Source organism: Exophiala bonariae (genome assembly GCF_035927105.1).
Source record: "Exophiala bonariae strain CCFEE 5792 chromosome Unknown scaffold_1, whole genome shotgun sequence".
NCBI lineage: Eukaryota > Fungi > Ascomycota > Eurotiomycetes > Chaetothyriales > Herpotrichiellaceae > Exophiala > Exophiala bonariae.
The window spans coordinates 1,432,626-1,450,043 of record NW_027042476.1 but is presented as its reverse complement, the minus strand read 5'-3'; the positions used below and the strand labels follow the sequence as shown (position 1 = coordinate 1,450,043).

At 50.2% G+C, this 17,418-nt stretch overlaps 2 protein-coding genes across 2 annotated transcripts; one reads left to right on the top strand and one right to left on the bottom strand.

The window, feature by feature from the left end:
- Nucleotides 1-717: 717 nt before the first annotated feature.
- Nucleotides 718-3,136, bottom strand: LTR84_000513 (uncharacterized protein; the record flags this gene model as incomplete). Its single annotated transcript, XM_064844143.1, has 3 exons — nt 718-2,922; nt 2,976-3,028; nt 3,085-3,136. The coding sequence occupies 3 exons, from the start codon at nt 3,134-3,136 to the stop codon at nt 718-720; spliced, it is 2,310 nt and encodes a 769-aa protein (XP_064712003.1).
- Nucleotides 3,137-16,380: 13,244 nt separating this feature from the next.
- Nucleotides 16,381-16,937, top strand: LTR84_000512 (uncharacterized protein; the record flags this gene model as incomplete). Its single annotated transcript, XM_064844142.1, has 2 exons — nt 16,381-16,523; nt 16,625-16,937. The coding sequence occupies 2 exons, from the start codon at nt 16,381-16,383 to the stop codon at nt 16,935-16,937; spliced, it is 456 nt and encodes a 151-aa protein (XP_064712002.1).
- Between the last annotated feature and the right edge of the window lie 481 nt (nt 16,938-17,418).

The following is a 17,418-nucleotide window of genomic DNA, read 5'->3' as shown; positions in this document are numbered from 1 at the left end:
TCTTCCCTGAGATTTATGATGATAATCCCCAGCCAGCCAACTTGGTACGAGCATTATGCCGCTCGTGCAAACAGCTTTAGCTTTTGCACTTTCCTTTGCGGGCATCTCTTGAGACATAGCGGTCTCCGCATACATACGTCTCATCTCCATTTGTGAGACCGAGTGTTGTTACGATGCCCTGAATGAATATTTTCACAGATACCTAATGTAATTGCCTGTACTACTGTCTAGAGCAACTCCCTACCTGGTATCGGATCCCACACCCAGGAACAAAAGAAGATTTTCCAATACAAAAGGACTTCCTTTCCTCTCATGTCATGTCATACCATTCGCCAGACGCTATGCTTATGCTGTAATCGCAACAAATCGCTGATTGCAGGCAGCCAAGTCATCCACACGCGTAATTTGGGGGGGAAACATTGTCAAGACGCTGTCTGGCAGCAAATCCCAACGTCAAAAGAACAAAATACATCCGCCATATCACATCAGCAGACACCTTTCCAACTGTCCGCTGCGAAGGCAGGACGATGCCCAAGCTACCAAGCTCAGAGAAGGAGTATCTGGCAGCATTACCCACCACTTCCACCAAAAACATCCCTGCATACATTTTGGAGACTGTCCTGCTACAAATAGCCATCACGTCTCATCATTAAAGTCATACTGAGCCTTCACAATTCTGGTAAGTGGTCGCCTCAAGCCATCTGAGTTCTCAAAGGATCACCGCATCATACGGATGGCTTTCACATCTCGTTTCAAGAACGGACTCGGCATGTCGTCTCCAGCCGTCTCTGGATCCCAAATGGGCACAGGTGGCAACTCTTTGACTCGATCATGGAAGTCGGTAACGGCCTTGGATCTCATACCATTGTTGAGAGCACGCTCATTGGAGTCGCGCCCGCCAGCTCGCGCTTGAGCTAATTCAACCAGAGTACGCCCTCCCAAGCCGCCAACGGCAACAGGCTCTCTTCCAGCTGCTAGTTTGCTGGTCAATCCAGTTGTAGTTGCTGATCGTCTCACTGGGCTAGTGCTCCCGTCACTGCCGTTGCCGCTCGCTTGTTCTCGAAGATCGTTTCGACTGGGTATCTTACTAAGACGTCGGCTTGGACTGGTTGTCTTTGTTGTGATGGATTTGATTTCGCCATCAAATGTGGCTCGAGGGATGCCTCGGATAACATTACCAACGTTCGATGATGCAATGCCGGCTCGTACTTGCGTAGCAGTACTACTGGAAGGAAATATGGTGGGTTTTGTGGTCAACTTCTGCATCGTGGCGGTGGTGTTTTGTCTCATCAAAGCTGGTCTGCCTCTCAAGCTGACCGGTGGTGGATTTTTGAAAGGGTCAGTGTTGACAAGGTTCGTTTTTGGCCTCGTAGGGCTAGGCAGGTCTGGGAAATCATCGTCATCCTCAGAGTCTTCCCCGAAATCCAAATTTTCCTCTGCATCTGTCGTATATGCAAGTTGAGGCTCCCATTTCGCTTTCTGACGGGCTGCATGTGCGAATATATTCTTCGCCCCAAGAGCGGTCACCGTAGAATTAGCGGTAACTTGAGCTGCAGCAGTCCGTCGAGGTGAAAGTGCTAATGAAGATATGGACATTGGTGAAGGTTCGCCCATAGGGACATCAGCAGGAGAATCAAAGGTGGTTTTCGATCGCGCAAATGGTGTCTTCGCCTTCTTCGGCGGGATGGCTGCGGTTGTCGACAGAACGGGCGAGTCCAAGGAGAGTTCAGACAGATCGGTCAAATCAGTCACTGAAGGGAAGTCTTCTTCTCCGGAAGTGTTGACTGATGAACTGGGGTTGAGATTCTCCTTGTTCTGCACCTTCGATTGGTTACGGATTTCTCTCAAGGCCCGTAACTCTGAGGATCTCTCGCGGTCCAGGAGCATGGCTGTAACACGAACCTCGACTTCGTTGTCAAAAGTTTTTCGTAATCTCTCAAGCTCGATCTGTACTTGTCGATCAATTTCAAGTCTCGCCTTCAACTCCCATTCCCGGCGTAGTCGGGCGTCTAACTCCACTTTCATGGCGGCTTTGTCGGTTTCCAGAGCAGAAAGCCTCTCCTCCGCCTGCTTCAGCTTTTGCTCTGCAATCTCTTCTCGCGTCCTCAGGGTTTTACCAATGCTGACCATTTCTTGCTGGCGGCGGGCAAACCAGATATACGGGACACTCAATAGTGAAGTTGTATCCGGTCGATGCATGGGGTTTGTCTTGAGGCAGCTGGCAATGACATTGGCAAGATCTTTGGAGTACACGCCTGGTATAGGGTCAAAGACACCCTTCCGAATACGCTGAACAAGTTGCAGGTGGGAATTGGCGTTGAAAGGTGGTTCCTTTGTACAGAGTTCATACATGATACATCCCAATGACCAGATATCGGAATGTAGTGTGTACTTCTCAGCTGCACAGATCTCGGGTGACATGTAGAAAGGCGTCCCAACATATGTAGATGCAAAATCATGTGATTGCATAAGCTTTGATAGCCCAAAATCACCAAGCTTGACTGATTGATCATCACCAAGGAAGATGTTCTCAGGTTTCAGGTCGCGATGAAGAATCATTTTCTGCCCAGTTGGAGGTCGAATTTCCTTCTGTCGAGAGTGGTCACTGCCAGGTTCCGGTGGATCGACGCCATGGTGACAACGATACAATGCTGTGACAAGCTGGCTGAATATTCTCCACACAAATTCTTCTTTGGCAAGTTCATTCTTCCTCTTGAGCTCCTTGATCACGCATCCAAGATCACCTCCGCCACAATATTCCATGTACAGGTAAAGCTCTTGAGTGCTTTTGAGGTGCTCTCGATGGAAGTATCCCACAATGTTTGGATGGTTGAGGGATGATAAGATTGAAAACTCGGAATGTAATTGATCTCGTTCTTTCTGGGACATCTTGACATAGTTGATTTCCTTGCGACATAGGATCTGGTTGAGTCAGTGATCGATTCCTTGTGTTACGCCAGATTCAGCAGGCTTACATGGCCATCTTGCTTCCGACGAACTTTTCGGATGATACCAAAGGCACCCCGACCTACGCAGTGTGAGTTTGAATTCCGCGAGGGAGCAAGTGTGCAATTGATTTCTTACCGATGACTTCCTTCACCTCATACTTATCCTGTTCGGCAGGGATGAGAGCCATCTTAATAGAAACAGAAGGAACGCCCACGACAACTACCCGGGAAGGAGCTGACGTGAAGCAGTTTAGAGGGGTCAAAGAACTATAGTCATAAGAGTAAACGCTTCAAAACTGTGAATTCAAAGTTTACGATAGAGCTTTGTGAAGGCTGATAATTTGGATGACCAGAGGGCATATGCGCAAGAGCAGTTGGTCAAGTGCACCGACACCATGGAGGATCTGGAGAATTTGTTGACCCTCACAGCGTTGCTGCGCAACGGGTGGAAGATGACGTCAATCCTGCCTTCGCTGTTTGATGATAGCACGTTTCAAACCCAAGCAACATACTACCTCCGTCTATAAGTTCATTGGTATTTGTCTACATGGACAAGAGCCCTCCAGCTGCTTGTGTTTTGATTCATAGGCGTTGTTGAAGTCTTCGTCCTTGTGAGTGTACCCACCCTGATTGATGGTGAGAGATCACGTGAATAAGGCTCCTAGTCACGTGAGATGGTAGGAAGAGATTGGGCGCTAGCACGCACAGCTCTGGGGTGAGTGAAGATTCAATTGCAATGCAGAAGGGCACTGTGCTGGGTGATTCATGTTCCGAAGCTTGCCTTGTCCTTTGATTGAGATAAGTATATATGAGAGATCAGCGGTGTCATGTTGTTGGCAAAGGGACACATCTAGGATAAGGGCAAGCAAAACCCAGGCGACTGCCGACAGTGTTAAGCTTGGGAAAATGAGCCAAACAATCACATTAATTATTGAACAAGAGAATGCTCGTGGAGTTTGTTCGTCGCGCTGACGAGTCCAGGTATGCACCGGATGGTGTGATCACTCATGCGCGGTCGTGAAACTGTCGGAATCTAACTCCGTACTTTCCACGCAAACTTGCTTCCATGCCAACTAAATCAAAACTCTATATCGATGTGATGGGGATGTGGCACTGACAGAAACTCGACATACTCTTAAATATCAGCCGCACTGGGATCCCCAAATCCTACAAATTGGCTTCACCAGTGACGGCTGACGGACGTGCAATAGTACCTCGTACTCAATCAAAATCATACCCTCAGTGCTTGGGGTTCTCGCTTACCCATATCTCTAACTTCGTAAGGCGGGTTCTTCCTCATCATAAAGATGAGCCTAGATCAGACGATCATTTGCAATGGCAATATCATTGATGGAAATCAAGCAGCGTGACGGTAGTGATCTGCATGGGGCAACAGTTCTCAGCTGCTGCCATTGCACAGTTTTGCATTGGTACCCAAACGTTAAATCGCCGACGCTGTCGAGCACAAGTAGTCCTATCGCTTACTGCTAATACTTTGGCTAGGTTGATTGTGAGCCACTGCAAGCTCGTTTGGGGAACGACTTGCAATCCAGTAATTTTCAAACCCAGCTGGATTTGACACATTGGAAGGCACTGTAGGTAGATCAATAATGAGCGCCAGCTTTCCTGTCACAACCTTGTACGGATGCGAGTCCTCCGAAGGGAAAACTGGCCAATCCTAGGAATTGAAACTTCTAAACAGCCTGGATAGCAGAATGCATAGTCCGAGTAGAGGAAGAAATCAATCAGCCAATTTAAAATATGCCGACGGTGTGTGCTGATCTGGCTTGGAATAGGAAAAGCGGATCAGACAACAATGCTAGCTTATCACAAGCAGTGTACGTCAAACGGTGCCAGGGCAGGGCGACAACGACACCTCGCAATGAGTGTGAAAATTGAGGATCTGCTCGATAGATTGGGACACAACAAAATCCATTTACCGCTGTCAGCCTGTTCTATCCTTTGAGCGCGGCTATTCCTGCCAAAAATAAGTCGTTTAAGCCAGGTCATCACTCCTAGCTTTAAATCCAAACAGCTTGCGCCGAAGCGATGTTTCCGGCCTCCTTTCGTTGCTCTCGGCGCGTAAATAGCAAACGGGCAATTCAAGTTGCATGATGCAAGCGAGACTGCTGATAATTTAGCCATGGCGGAGGTCGTGCTTGCCCAACCGGTGGCATGATCTGCCGGCGACGAACCTGGGAATCGAGTAGGTACTTTCGTGCTAGCGTTGACAAGCACAAACGGTCTCGATGAGCAGAAATTATCCGTACATTGCAGGCAGTATTGGAAACCTTTATGGTCACACCTTTGCAGAGATGATGTGGGGAAAGCGCCGATCCTGTTCGAGCTTGGGACAATGATTATGGTAGACGAAATAATGCATATCGCCAGGGCAATTTCGTCAAGCCCAAGAGGTCAGCGACTCATTGCTAAAATGGCATTATGCCTGATAGTCTTCGGCGCCATGAAACCGACATCGAAGTCATGGAGAGCTCGGTTCCACTGCTTCCGGAGATACCCAAGTTGCGTCAGAACGGGGGATTCCCTTCGAGGAAAAAAAGAGGGACGCTTGCGAAAGCTGCGCTCACCGCTTCTTGCTGGCAATGCTACCCATGATCCTCGATAGTACTGTGTCAATCATGTAAAACGACCATGTCGACTCGAAGGAGCGAAAAAGTGCTTCGTGGAGGAACTACGAGGGACAGGCCTGCGAACCAGTACGCTAACTTGTGTGACGTGCTGCTAGTGGCGGCCACGTGGTAGTTTTTGGGCTGGAACGGGGGGGATGCTGCAAGTCCTCAAATTCATCACCTCTTCTTGACAAGGGTGCAGCCGGAGCGCCTGCTAAAATGTTAGTTGCATCCACGGATACCTAGGGACGGATACTTGATGTTCGAATCATGAGGTTTAGTGGGTTAATCCCAACATTCGGTGCACTTGAACCCAACCTCCATGGCAGACTCAACTCACACCGTTTAGAATAATTACCGAGGCTCTATGTCATCCGTGGCCATTGACCAGCTCTATAGTCCTGCTTGGCTTTGAAACTATTTTCGACCAGGGAAGGCTGCATCGAGCAATGTCGTAGAATAAAAGCTCCCCGTCAAAGGACCCTCTTGTCGCTTGGTAGAGGTCTTAATCAGTGCGACCAACCAAGAACTAACAGTGCTTGAAAACTTTGATAAACATATCCGTAGTGAGCGGAAATTGACGAGATGGCCATCCATGCCTTCAAAGTGGATGATCTGAGGGTTTCAAATGGCCGACGGTCAAATAAAGTCAAAGGGAGCCTTCCTGACACGCTCGTGCTCCGGCATCTGCAGACAAAGTACACCTTCCCAATCAGGACCTACTTACGGGAATCCAGGTCACACACTGATTTGGTTGAGCGTGGGGCTCAAAACCGGGATTGCGCAGCATTTCAACGTTGCGGGGAGATGGTTGATCCAAGTCCACGCGTAATGAGAGAGTTTCAAGCCATCGCTCCAGTGCGGATAGACAGTCGTTGCCATCAATTGAACTACCGCCGATGTACTTGTGAACATCACCCATGCTGTAGTCACTGGTCAGTATGGGGGTGTACAAATGTTGCTACTCCGAAGTCGCAGGATTCGTACTTTGGACAGGTCGTATACGAGCACAAGCCCGGAATAGCAGCAAGCTTGAAGGAAAAGCTCGCTTCTAGAAGGATGACCTGAAGAGGTTTGGCCTGCCCCAGAGTGCGTCACCCTAGAAAACCCAACGAGAAAGAACAATCCCACCCTACAGAAAGTGGGGCAGGGGAAGTAAATTTCAGCTTCCTAGGTTATTGCTAGTAAACGTGAAGGACGAAGTAGCCGGACGCATACCTAGGTAGTATGGACAGGATCCCGTAGTAAAGCATGAATGCAACTGCATCGGGCAAGTCGAAGGAGCACCGATGGCCATTATCCGTGAGCTTTGACCACAAGTGTCCATATTCTAGAGGACAACACCCAGGCTACCCACTCTTCAACATTGGTACCAGAAAATACTGGCTTGGGCGAAATACGGGAAGTACCAATGATGGGTGATCCCCTGGCGATCACAACACGTTTTATCTAGCTGCAGACAGGCAGGTTCCAACTACATTAGGGGTTAGACAGATGTGCCTAGGGTCATAACAGGGTTTGACCTAGGTATGCTTGTAAATTGTTGTTCACGGGTGGAATCCTCGATACCTCAGAATCGCTACCATAGATGCTGTTGTGGCTCTCAACTTCTCGAGGTAAGCCTGGTCCCGTGTCTTGCCAATTTTCGCGACATCGTTTTTGTGGTGAACCCTTGTCTGGCATATTACGAGTAACAAAGGTCTCGACTTCAATAGAGCCTCTCGCATGCGTCAAACTCACCTTGCTCCTCGTGCAGCTCAAGCCACAGTGGTCACTTATTGACGCGTTGCCCGTACTAGAGCTTTGACCACTGACCAGCTGGGAGATCAGTGGAGCAATTTCTGACGGACTACTCGTATGAGCACGGTCAACATTACGGACTGAACAGAGCCCGTGCGGTTGCTACTTAGAGGCCTAGTGATGCAAGCGATGCAGCGATCCTCGTGTGCTGAGAGCGCCATGGAGCTTAATTTCTGTGCCTGTGTCAAAGTCCTTCGTGCTTCAGTAACTCCAACTGGACTTTGGGATGAGAACGCGCTCAACCATGGTTCATATGGCCATTGAGAGCCAGGCTGACCCAGGGAACAGCAACATCAAATGAAGCCGAATCTAAAACGCCGAGGTGGGATGGGTGTCAAAGAACAAGCACACATCCTCACAGCTGGAATCCTCGATGTTGATCCCCAGCACATCACATCTGCTCTGCCAATCAAATGTGACGTTTGACGAATTATCTGCACATCATCTGAACATGGATACGGAGTATCCGTACGGCTTCACACAAGAAGATCCCAACAAGCCGACAAGGGTCAGATGCACGGCGTCCCTTAGCCTGTATCAAGTTTACGTTCCATGGCCGAGTTGAGAGGGCGATCGTTATAACCGAGGGTTTAGTTAAATTCAGGAAGAGGTGTCCGTGCATCGTTAGCGCATTCAATCGCCACGTGGCATGGCGTACTCTGAATTGAGCCTGTCTGACAGAGACAAATTTGGTTCCAGAAATACCCATTGCCCCAACGATCCGTCTCTCCAGCCGCAAACGACCCATGGTGGATCGCGGAAACAAATTGAGCCCGTTGGACGGTTGCAAGCCCAGCCGCTGGCTCCTTGTTCAGATGCCTCATATCATGATCGATGACTGGTATACATGGAGGAGCGCGAATACCTGGACCAGCAGTTCCATCGTCTTACCCGAACCATGGAGTACCTTCTGATGAAGTGGGAATCCTTCAAAGTCAACTTATGTTCGAACATCGGCTGATCAAGTACATGCCTAATCGAGCCGTACATGTCCTGCTGGAGAGCATCTACGGTTTATTGCTATAACTCCACCTGGTGCCCTTCTGCATGACACAGAATTAGCTGTAGATACTCGGCCATCTAGCTCCAAGAGGGAATGCCAGGGCAAGCTGCACACGTGCGGTGAGGTCCACCCCGATTGTGAACAGCAATTCTCCGTATACCGATATAGGCCAGTGTATTGATGGGTGGTCTCATCAAAGAATCCCCCGTGCACCTGCGCTGCTGGGCCATGGATCCACAGCCTCACGTCCCAAGGCAACGGTCCTGGTTTTTGCTGCACGCCTACCGGAAACGGGACGTCCGCTGTCAGGAACGGATGACAGAGCCTGGCCAGGCAAGGCGCTCTGGGGAAATTCTCAATGTTTTGTGGAAAGTTGCACCACACCGCACCGCACCATGCCTAGTGAGGTTAAATTCTGCACAAGGCCAGAAACTGTTGGTGCATTTGTCTCAATCCGTACAATTTCCAGGCATTCTTGAGGAGGGGCTTGTGCGTTGGAAGGGAAGACATTGGGCCGGGCAACAGCCGAAGTAATGCCACAACCCCGTAGCTGCTTGTAAGCGCTGACTAGGGCTATAAAATACTACCCTCTCGGAGTTGGGCATCATCTTTCGAGGACGAGGTATGGATACGGGTAGGACTCTGGGACAATTTTGAAGCTAAAGATTCTAGCCGTACACGTGGGAAAACAATAGAGCCACAACTAGACCATGCTTGGTATCTAGGACGGAGGGACAACAGGACTTCAAACCGTCATCATTATTGAAGCGGACGGTGAGAGTGTGCCTTCTCATCTCGCTTTGAATCGTGCCATGGCAGGGATTCAGCGATGCTGAAACGCTGGAGGGTGCGCCGGACATGACATGGTTGGGTGTGTACCAGCAGCGAATGGGAGTAGTTTGATGTGACGGTCAGCAGCCCCTCGGGAAATGACGAGGATGACACTGGGGACGATCCAACTTTCCATGTGCGACACGATCGACAGGCATAGCTGGTTACTAACAGGGATTCGGATGACGATAATTGTGACCCTGGTTGATTGACGAGAAATAGCGGCGCTAGACTTCGGCACAACTTGAAGACTCAAGGATAAAATATCCACTCATATTGAGGGAGCAGGAATGTGAGCAACTAATTGAACTGATAAATTCAACAACGACCAGGTATTCCGGCAGGCTGAGACACGGTTGATCGAGGTGTTAGAGGGTGATTGCTCCCACAGACCGTTAGCAGTCCTGCCTGCCTGCATTCTTGAGGTACACTGTGACCTGTAAACCAGCGTCAGCAGCTTTTAGCAAGGTCCTCGGTACCTTACGATCAAGTGAGTGTGTGAAAACCTGTGCATAATCTCCGAAAGAGTCTCATTGGGTGGGTTGTTGGATTATTCCTTGTCAGTTGTCAATTCTATTAAGCGAGCGTCCAGGTTGTAAGAACAGGGAAGAGGTCCAGGGTGAGCTCGTGACTGGAAGGCCTGGAGCGATTTTCGTCATTTGAAAGACCTGGGGATAATCGCCCGAGTCATCCAGTGTCCTCCCCAGTTCCAGTAAACAGTAGCAACGTACAGAGTCTTGTATCAACATTCGGGTTGGATAGCTCGTGGATGCAATGGGCGCGAGATTCACCGCCACCTGCAGATGATCTCCCGCTCTATCAACTTCAGGCTTAGTCAGATGGTGGTACGGAGTCCTTTTGAGAGGTGAAAATTCCGTAGGAGAACTGGAGTGTAATCCGAGTCGTGGGAGACTGCACAAGGTAGTTGGCACCTAATGCACCTGAGTCGGCCGCCAGGCTCTTCCCCGTTCGCTTATGGGTGCTACATCGGGTTCGAGGTTCAATGAAACAGATATCCTTGGCTCTCTGATATCAGCCTCCCAACTCTCAACCCAGGATGCTCTGAAAAAGCAAAGCGAAAGTTAATACTGAACTAGGTATTGCACGGGTCCGATGACAGGCGGGCAGTCAATTCCCTGTGGATTGCAACCCCCAGATGGTCAACATGCAGAATCCAAGTGTGCTCAGTTTGTGAAGCTTGACATAAGAACACAGATGTTGGGCCGGGGGGCACCCACAGGTTTGACGCTCGCCTCAATATCGGAGGGTGATGATGATCTTTTTTTTCGATACGGAGGGGCGGAGTGCGAGTGCCTTGGGAACAGGGGGGTTAGTGCACAGGCCTGGAACTACCTGGCTTAGCCTGCCCTTTAGTCCTGGAAGTCTCCACGATTGCCGCTTGATCGCTGATCGCGCTTCGGCAAGCCGGTTCATTCAAACTCTGGGACATGGAATCTCAGACTGCAGAGTGCAGACTGCCCCTCAGGCTTGTGGACCGTGGTAGACGAGCCTGCCGCCTCGCCATTGCCAACTGTGGCAGTAGCGCTTCAGGCTCGTTCATGCCCACCGGGTCCGGCCTCCTTCTGGCATCCATCCTACAGGCTACGGTACATCGTCTATCGTTCCTCAGGCTCCATGGAACCTCTCAACCGTACGCACAAGTCGGTACCCTTAGGCTCTGTGAATCGAACACACTGGTGATGCCTTGGTCACTCAAGGAGTCTCCCCTCCAATCCCCCTCCCCCCTGTCGTCGTCGAATCCCCCCAAGCTTATAGTGCTCATCGTCGTCCCTTCAAGTTGTGGACTGATACGTTAATCTCGCTGATAGTCTGGCTCCCCTTGACACAAACCTCCACTCCGTTGGTCCCGAAAGTGGTCCACTACTGGCGTCGAAGGGAGTACAAATACTTCCTTCGTACTTCGTAAGTATCCGCCCCGCTCCAGCTCGACTGGCCTCAGTATCCGGAGTACGTACTCGGTACACACACCACTGTCACTGAAGCTGAACACTATCCGGCATTGTTATCTCTCAAGCCACTGGCACCAGGCCGTTGTACATGTCCATGTGGGCCAAACCCTTGTCGTGTCCCCCCCCGTCAGTTTCCGAGCCATCCTTCTCCCTGATCGCCAAAATGCATCCTTTTACAATTAATTCTCCATGAACACTGACCAGGACGCTCAGGGTCAAGCGATCCGCAACAAGTGACACCCGGCAAGAATTCTCGAAAGAAATTACGGCGTCGCTATCACTGCATGGAATTGGCCAACCACGGCCTCTGCCGACCCCGTAAAGCCAATTGTCCGTGCATCTTCTCGCTTGGAACCTGGATTGCCCACTAATTGGGTCACTGTGAGTCGCGTCGTCCTCTCTGTCAGTCTCGGTTATTACCAGACGAAGCCAACACCGTCACTTGGACATCAAGTATAACCCGCACTGGCCCCTGCACTTACTTTTCCTGTCGTTACTCCCACTTCGGCATTACTCCTTCAACCCTATGCTCGAAGTGGTCTTCAAAGCTACATCTCTGCTAACACATGCTAGGGAGTCTAGTCGCTTCAAGCCCAGCTCGCCTGGTCAGTGACCATCCATTTCACCCAGCCAAGACCAGGCGCAAACACACGGCAAGATAGCTATTCATACAGGGTATGGTAACATACTCTCCTAGTACGGATATCCACTGTCGACTTACTACCGACGAGCACAGTAGCTTCTGGTAGACATCTTTGGTGTCTGACATCCTGTCTGCATTTGGGAGTCCAGTGCCTGAGGCTTGCAGTAGATTCCACGCTCCGCACAACACACCATCCAACAATCCCACCTAATAAGTGGATGAACATTCGCCATCATCCAAAGGGCTAAGATCTACCTACCCCGTCAGCAACCACTTACTCGACCAGTGTGCTAGCCCTGCCGCTACCGTACTGCCAACGGCCGGACGGCGCCTTTTAACTCATCTGCTGCCCACTTTTGATCTCCCACCAAGCCTGCACATCGTACACCCTTCAACTGCCAGCCAGGCACACATTTTACACTTCTTATTCAAGTTTGTCAATGGTTACTAGTTGACGCGCTGGCCAACCACTTGGGACTTATCTAGACGATCCTTCCTTTTCGATTGCTCGGTTCGAGAGCCAGTCCGCTCTCAACCGGTAGCCCCCGCCGAGTGACTGTCCACCTCGGATCCTTGAACCACTGGTCAACCGTCAGTAAACTGTCAGCGTAGGGCACTCTTGATTGAGCCTGTCCTACTCTTACCCAAGGTCGTAGTTCCAACTCGATCACTGGATCCAAGGACTTGTACACGACTCCACAACCTACTGGTCTTCTACATCAATTCGCCCTTTCCAACGGTCCGTCTCCCTTTCAACTGACCACCTCGCAAGCCATCCATTCTTACACCAACTTATTCTTGACCCATCATCGTCCTGCTTCGACCTGGAAACTGCCACAGTCTCTATTGATCAGGGTCCGAGACTACGACACGACTTCAGATCACGACATCATCGCCACGTCCATTTTCGTCCAGGCCATTACGTTCACCGGAATTGAGTAGCATCATTTGTTTCTCAGAACGAAAGCACTGAACTGGGAATCTCGATACTTTTATTCATGCCATAATCTGGTGTCTGAGAATTACTATGGCACTGGCGCTTCTTCCAAGTCACCACGCGGATCGAACTCTATACAACCCTTTACCTTTCCCAAGTCTCTCATTAGCGACTACTAGAATGGAGCAAGAAACAAAGACAAGGCCCTTCTTGCCCTCGATCTCGAGTCTCATATCTGCCGTCACTGAGCCACCTGACAAGAGTATGATTTCGTTGCCATGGTTCGATCTTCTATAATGGGTTGACTAACATGTTTCAGGAAACGACCCCTCTTCTCAATTCGACACCTCTCGAAGAGTATCTACAGGCTCACTGGGTAACAGAATAAGCCCTGACAAACCGCGGGTATCAGAAAGCCCACGAAACTTGCCCCCACCTACTCCGGAACTGCCACCAGCCTCGAGCTTCGACTTCCCAAGGCCAACATCTACAAATGTTTCACCATCGACCGTGTCTGGTCGCAGCAATTATTACCCTGCCGTTTCGTCAAGCACAAATCCAGAGATTTATACACAACGACCGTCTACATATCCATCGAATCCTAATGGTTCGACGACATACTCACCGGTCTCTGATAATTCTCATCACTGGTCTCCAGTGCATCTGACTCGTCAGGCTACAGAAAACATGCAAGATCACCTAAGCAGACCGCCTCCAAGTAGCTATATCGATGTCCCACGCGATGCTCCGAACTACAAAGGGCTTGCTCATCAGCGGCCACTTCCGATGGATTTTCCCCCTCCCCTGGCTGCTCCAGGATTACCACCCATAGAAACACGAATAACGCCAACATGGCAGCATCATCATTACTATCCACCCGCAAACCCTCCAGCTTATCCACAAACACAAGAACGATATATATGTCCCACCTGTAACAAGCCATTTTCACGACCCAGTTCACTCAAGATTCATACATATTCTCACACTGGAGAAAAGCCGTACAAATGTAAACATGAGGGTTGTGGAAAATATTTCAGTGTACGGAGCAACATGAAAAGGCACGAGAAGGGTTGCCACGGAGGATCAGCCTCCAATTTGCCAGGAACCAGTCCAAAGGCAGCCTAACGAGATTTTTCCGAAGCATTTTGAGGCGAAAACATTTACTTTTTCAATACATCTACAACAAATCGACATCCCAATCTAGGGAAAAAGCCTGGCGAAGAGCTATGCCACGGTCCCATTATTTCTGTAACGCGGTCTCCAGCCATCTACCTGGGTTTTGTTGATCTCATCTTGTGCCTGTGAGCACCAATGACTGACGCCCTGATACCCCTTTTATGCACAGACTTCTCATGCCACAGTTTGGACAGGAGGCCCTGAACGTGAATTATCATTGGTAAAGACGCGTTGGGTCAATGAGATTCCCATCTTTCCCGGCTGAAGCAAGACCACATGTTCAGCCGTTGTGGTGTTCGGCCACGTCGTTTGTTACGAAACCGTCAACGTCGGATGATGACGGGGGGGCTTGGGCGAAACCGCAAGGAGATGAACGGTGGCTAGGCAGGCAGGGTGACTTCCAAATGCGGGAGATTTGTACAATACTTTGGATTTTTCTAGCGAGCGGTGACAAAACGGAACGAACAGAACAGAAGATCGGATAGAATGTACATTACGTTGATCAGATGAATTCATGTCAAAAAGCAATCACACTAGACTTATTTTGCTGGTGATGCACCCAGGGACAAGTGACACTGATGCCACATGGACACTGTAGAGCCATCTACGAACCACAGCGCACTTTAGTCAGGAGCATTGACAGCCACATGGAGCAAATGATGCCACGTGGAGTGAACGGTTCCAGCACCATGGTACGCAAGTGGGAACTGGAGGGACCGATTTTGAGGTTCCTGGAAACGGAAGGAGAAAGGAGCCAAAGCACCACTCGCATTGGGACTTTTGGATCGCATCCGTTCAAGGCCGAGGCGTCGTTAGGTACGGTATGGCTTTGCATTGATCGTAGCCCAGAATACCGATAATAAGGGAAGAATAAAAAGCCAGGTCTAGAACCGATTTGACTTCTCATCAATTCTGGACCCGGCAGTCTTTGATTTGACTTTGGACCTACAGCACCGGGTGCTGTCATCCTGGCGGCGGCGTCATCCATCACTCGTGTGCCAGACTGTCAGAGTGGAATGCGTCTGGGTCAACCACTGATTGGGGCTTTTTCCAAATTCCCACCCAACTTTGTCCTGAGAGCCACAAGACCCGGGGTCTCCGATGCATCCACGTGGAAAGAAACTCACTAGCGAGAATAGGCGAGGTCCCGAAAGCCACCAAACCGTCACCTTACGGAAAGTCGAGAAAATCTTTTGGGCAAGGCCGCGCGCACGGCCGAGGGGCCCCACGGACCACCAGGGCACCCAACAACCCACGAGTTTTCAGACAGGGGTGAGCTTGCCAGAATCCCAGCCTTCCAGATTCTCTACCAGTTCTGCCGCGCTCAACATCGAGAAATTGTCACACCACTCCGAAATCTTTCCATACATCTCATCTTTTCCCATACAGTCATGTGCTGGTTTGACGTTCGCGTACTGTCAAACCAAACTCCATGCGACCTGTCTCAATACCGTGATGGCCAGCTCCCGAAATGGGTCATTTTTAGAACGCCCTGCAAAGGTTCTTACCAGAGGAAAATCGCGCCGAGCCACAGAGCTTTCCATCACTGATGATGAATAATGCACTGGGTTTCATAAGACTTTCAAGCTGTGGCAGCCGCGCTGCATCCGGATCGCAGCCCGCAGTACCGAAGTCGAATGTTCTGTCTCTCCCAGAGATTATCCGGCATGGCAGAGCTCATGTTATCCAATCGTGTACGATGTACCGACTTTGGCACGGAAGATGAAAAAGATGTGTCTGTAGGTTTACTCTTGATTGCTTACCATCTGATGCTCAGGAAAGCTCCGCTGTAGATCAACGGCTTACCTATAATCTGCAACACCGCAACTGCTGTATGTTCTAAAGGTAGATCAGGCACGGTTGAATCTTGTCTCGTATTGAAGCGCAGATGGGCATTCAGGCTTTCGACATTTGTTAACCACGGTGTTTGCCCTAACTGCATCGATGAAGCTGAGGGCGGCGTCAATCTGTTAATACTTCAGGGCAATATATCTCGCCGCTATACAGCCTCATGAATGGTAGGCAACGTTCGCCGTGAACTCCCAACTCTGATTCTGTTTGTCCATAATCATCTGAACGTCGATCTGAATATTTTTCTTTGACGGCCAAGCTGTCGTGCACTCGTTCGATGAGTTGCAAGCCCGAGACAAGCTTTGTTATCATCGGTAAGTGATAGAATGACTGCCATGGTCGTTGTCTCAGTTTTAACGGGAGCGATTGTCATCAGTGCTTGATGCCGAGATCAGTGGCCTGCTCTCCAGATGGGCAGGGCGCAACAATGGACTCACAGCTTGTTGTTTCGCCGAGCCAGCGTTCGCTGCAAGGGCGCCGAGACGAGTTAGCACCGTTGTCGACCACTGTTGTGAAAGATCTGGTTCTCAGATCTGTCCTCAACCTGAACCCTTACCTCTACCACAAACTTCATAACCAACAGCGACCAAGATGTCGCAACAACCAATCAATATCAGCGATGCTGATCTGAGACTCCTTCTGGCTTGTCTGGCGGCCGCAGTGCAACCAGCGCTGGTGATTGATTACCAGCGGCTGCAGGCCAACAACTACCCTGGGGTGGAGGCAACGGCCTTGTAAGTACAACGTCACCCCCTATACCTACCATGGCCCTCAATCAAGCCTCTCCTTTTGCAGCACCCCTGTGAGATGCAAACGCTAATCAGGTCCCACTCAGGCATGCGAGAGTTTCTCGCATGGCGCGGCCGCTCGGCCTCACGATTAGGGGAGATGGGAGGGAGAGAGTGGGAGTGAAGAGGAAGAGGGGAGGGAAGGGGAAAGGGGCCAAGAAGGCCGGAGAGGAGAAGAGGGCGGTGGAAGAGGAAGAGGAGGACGATGACGATGACAAGAGAGAGGGCGGCGATGATGCCGATCCCACCACCACCACCACCACCAAAAAGCCTCGCTTGGACGAGGACGAGGACGACGTGACGGGCGGCAGCGGTGCAGCTGCTGCAGCAGCAACAGCAACAGTTTCGGCTACTGCATGATTCTTGCAAGATCAAGATCATTATCCAGCTGGCTCATACCCACCAAAAATTGCACACAGCGCCATCACCACCACCATCGCACGTCCATCCAAGAAAGAAGTTACATCGCCTCTGCATACACAAGGCATGCGAATGAGAATTTGGTCAAAATCCATTCCTGGTTGGCTCGTATCAAGCAGTCTCTTGTCACAGCACAGCACTACCAGCACTGCTTGTTCATTCACAAAGTACAACCTCTTGTCACGGCATAGCACAACACAGCACAACACGACCAGCACTACCTGTTCATTCACTGAGTACAACTTCTTTGTCACCGTACACAAGACACCACTAGGCAGTGTTCTACTCTACAGTACATGAACTCGCGAGACTCAAATTCATTCACAATAAAAGCCTCCCACTTTCTACATATTGATCTGATCTTCTTCTTTTCTCTCTGTATCCACTTCCGATCTTCCCACATTCCTCCATCGTCAACCTG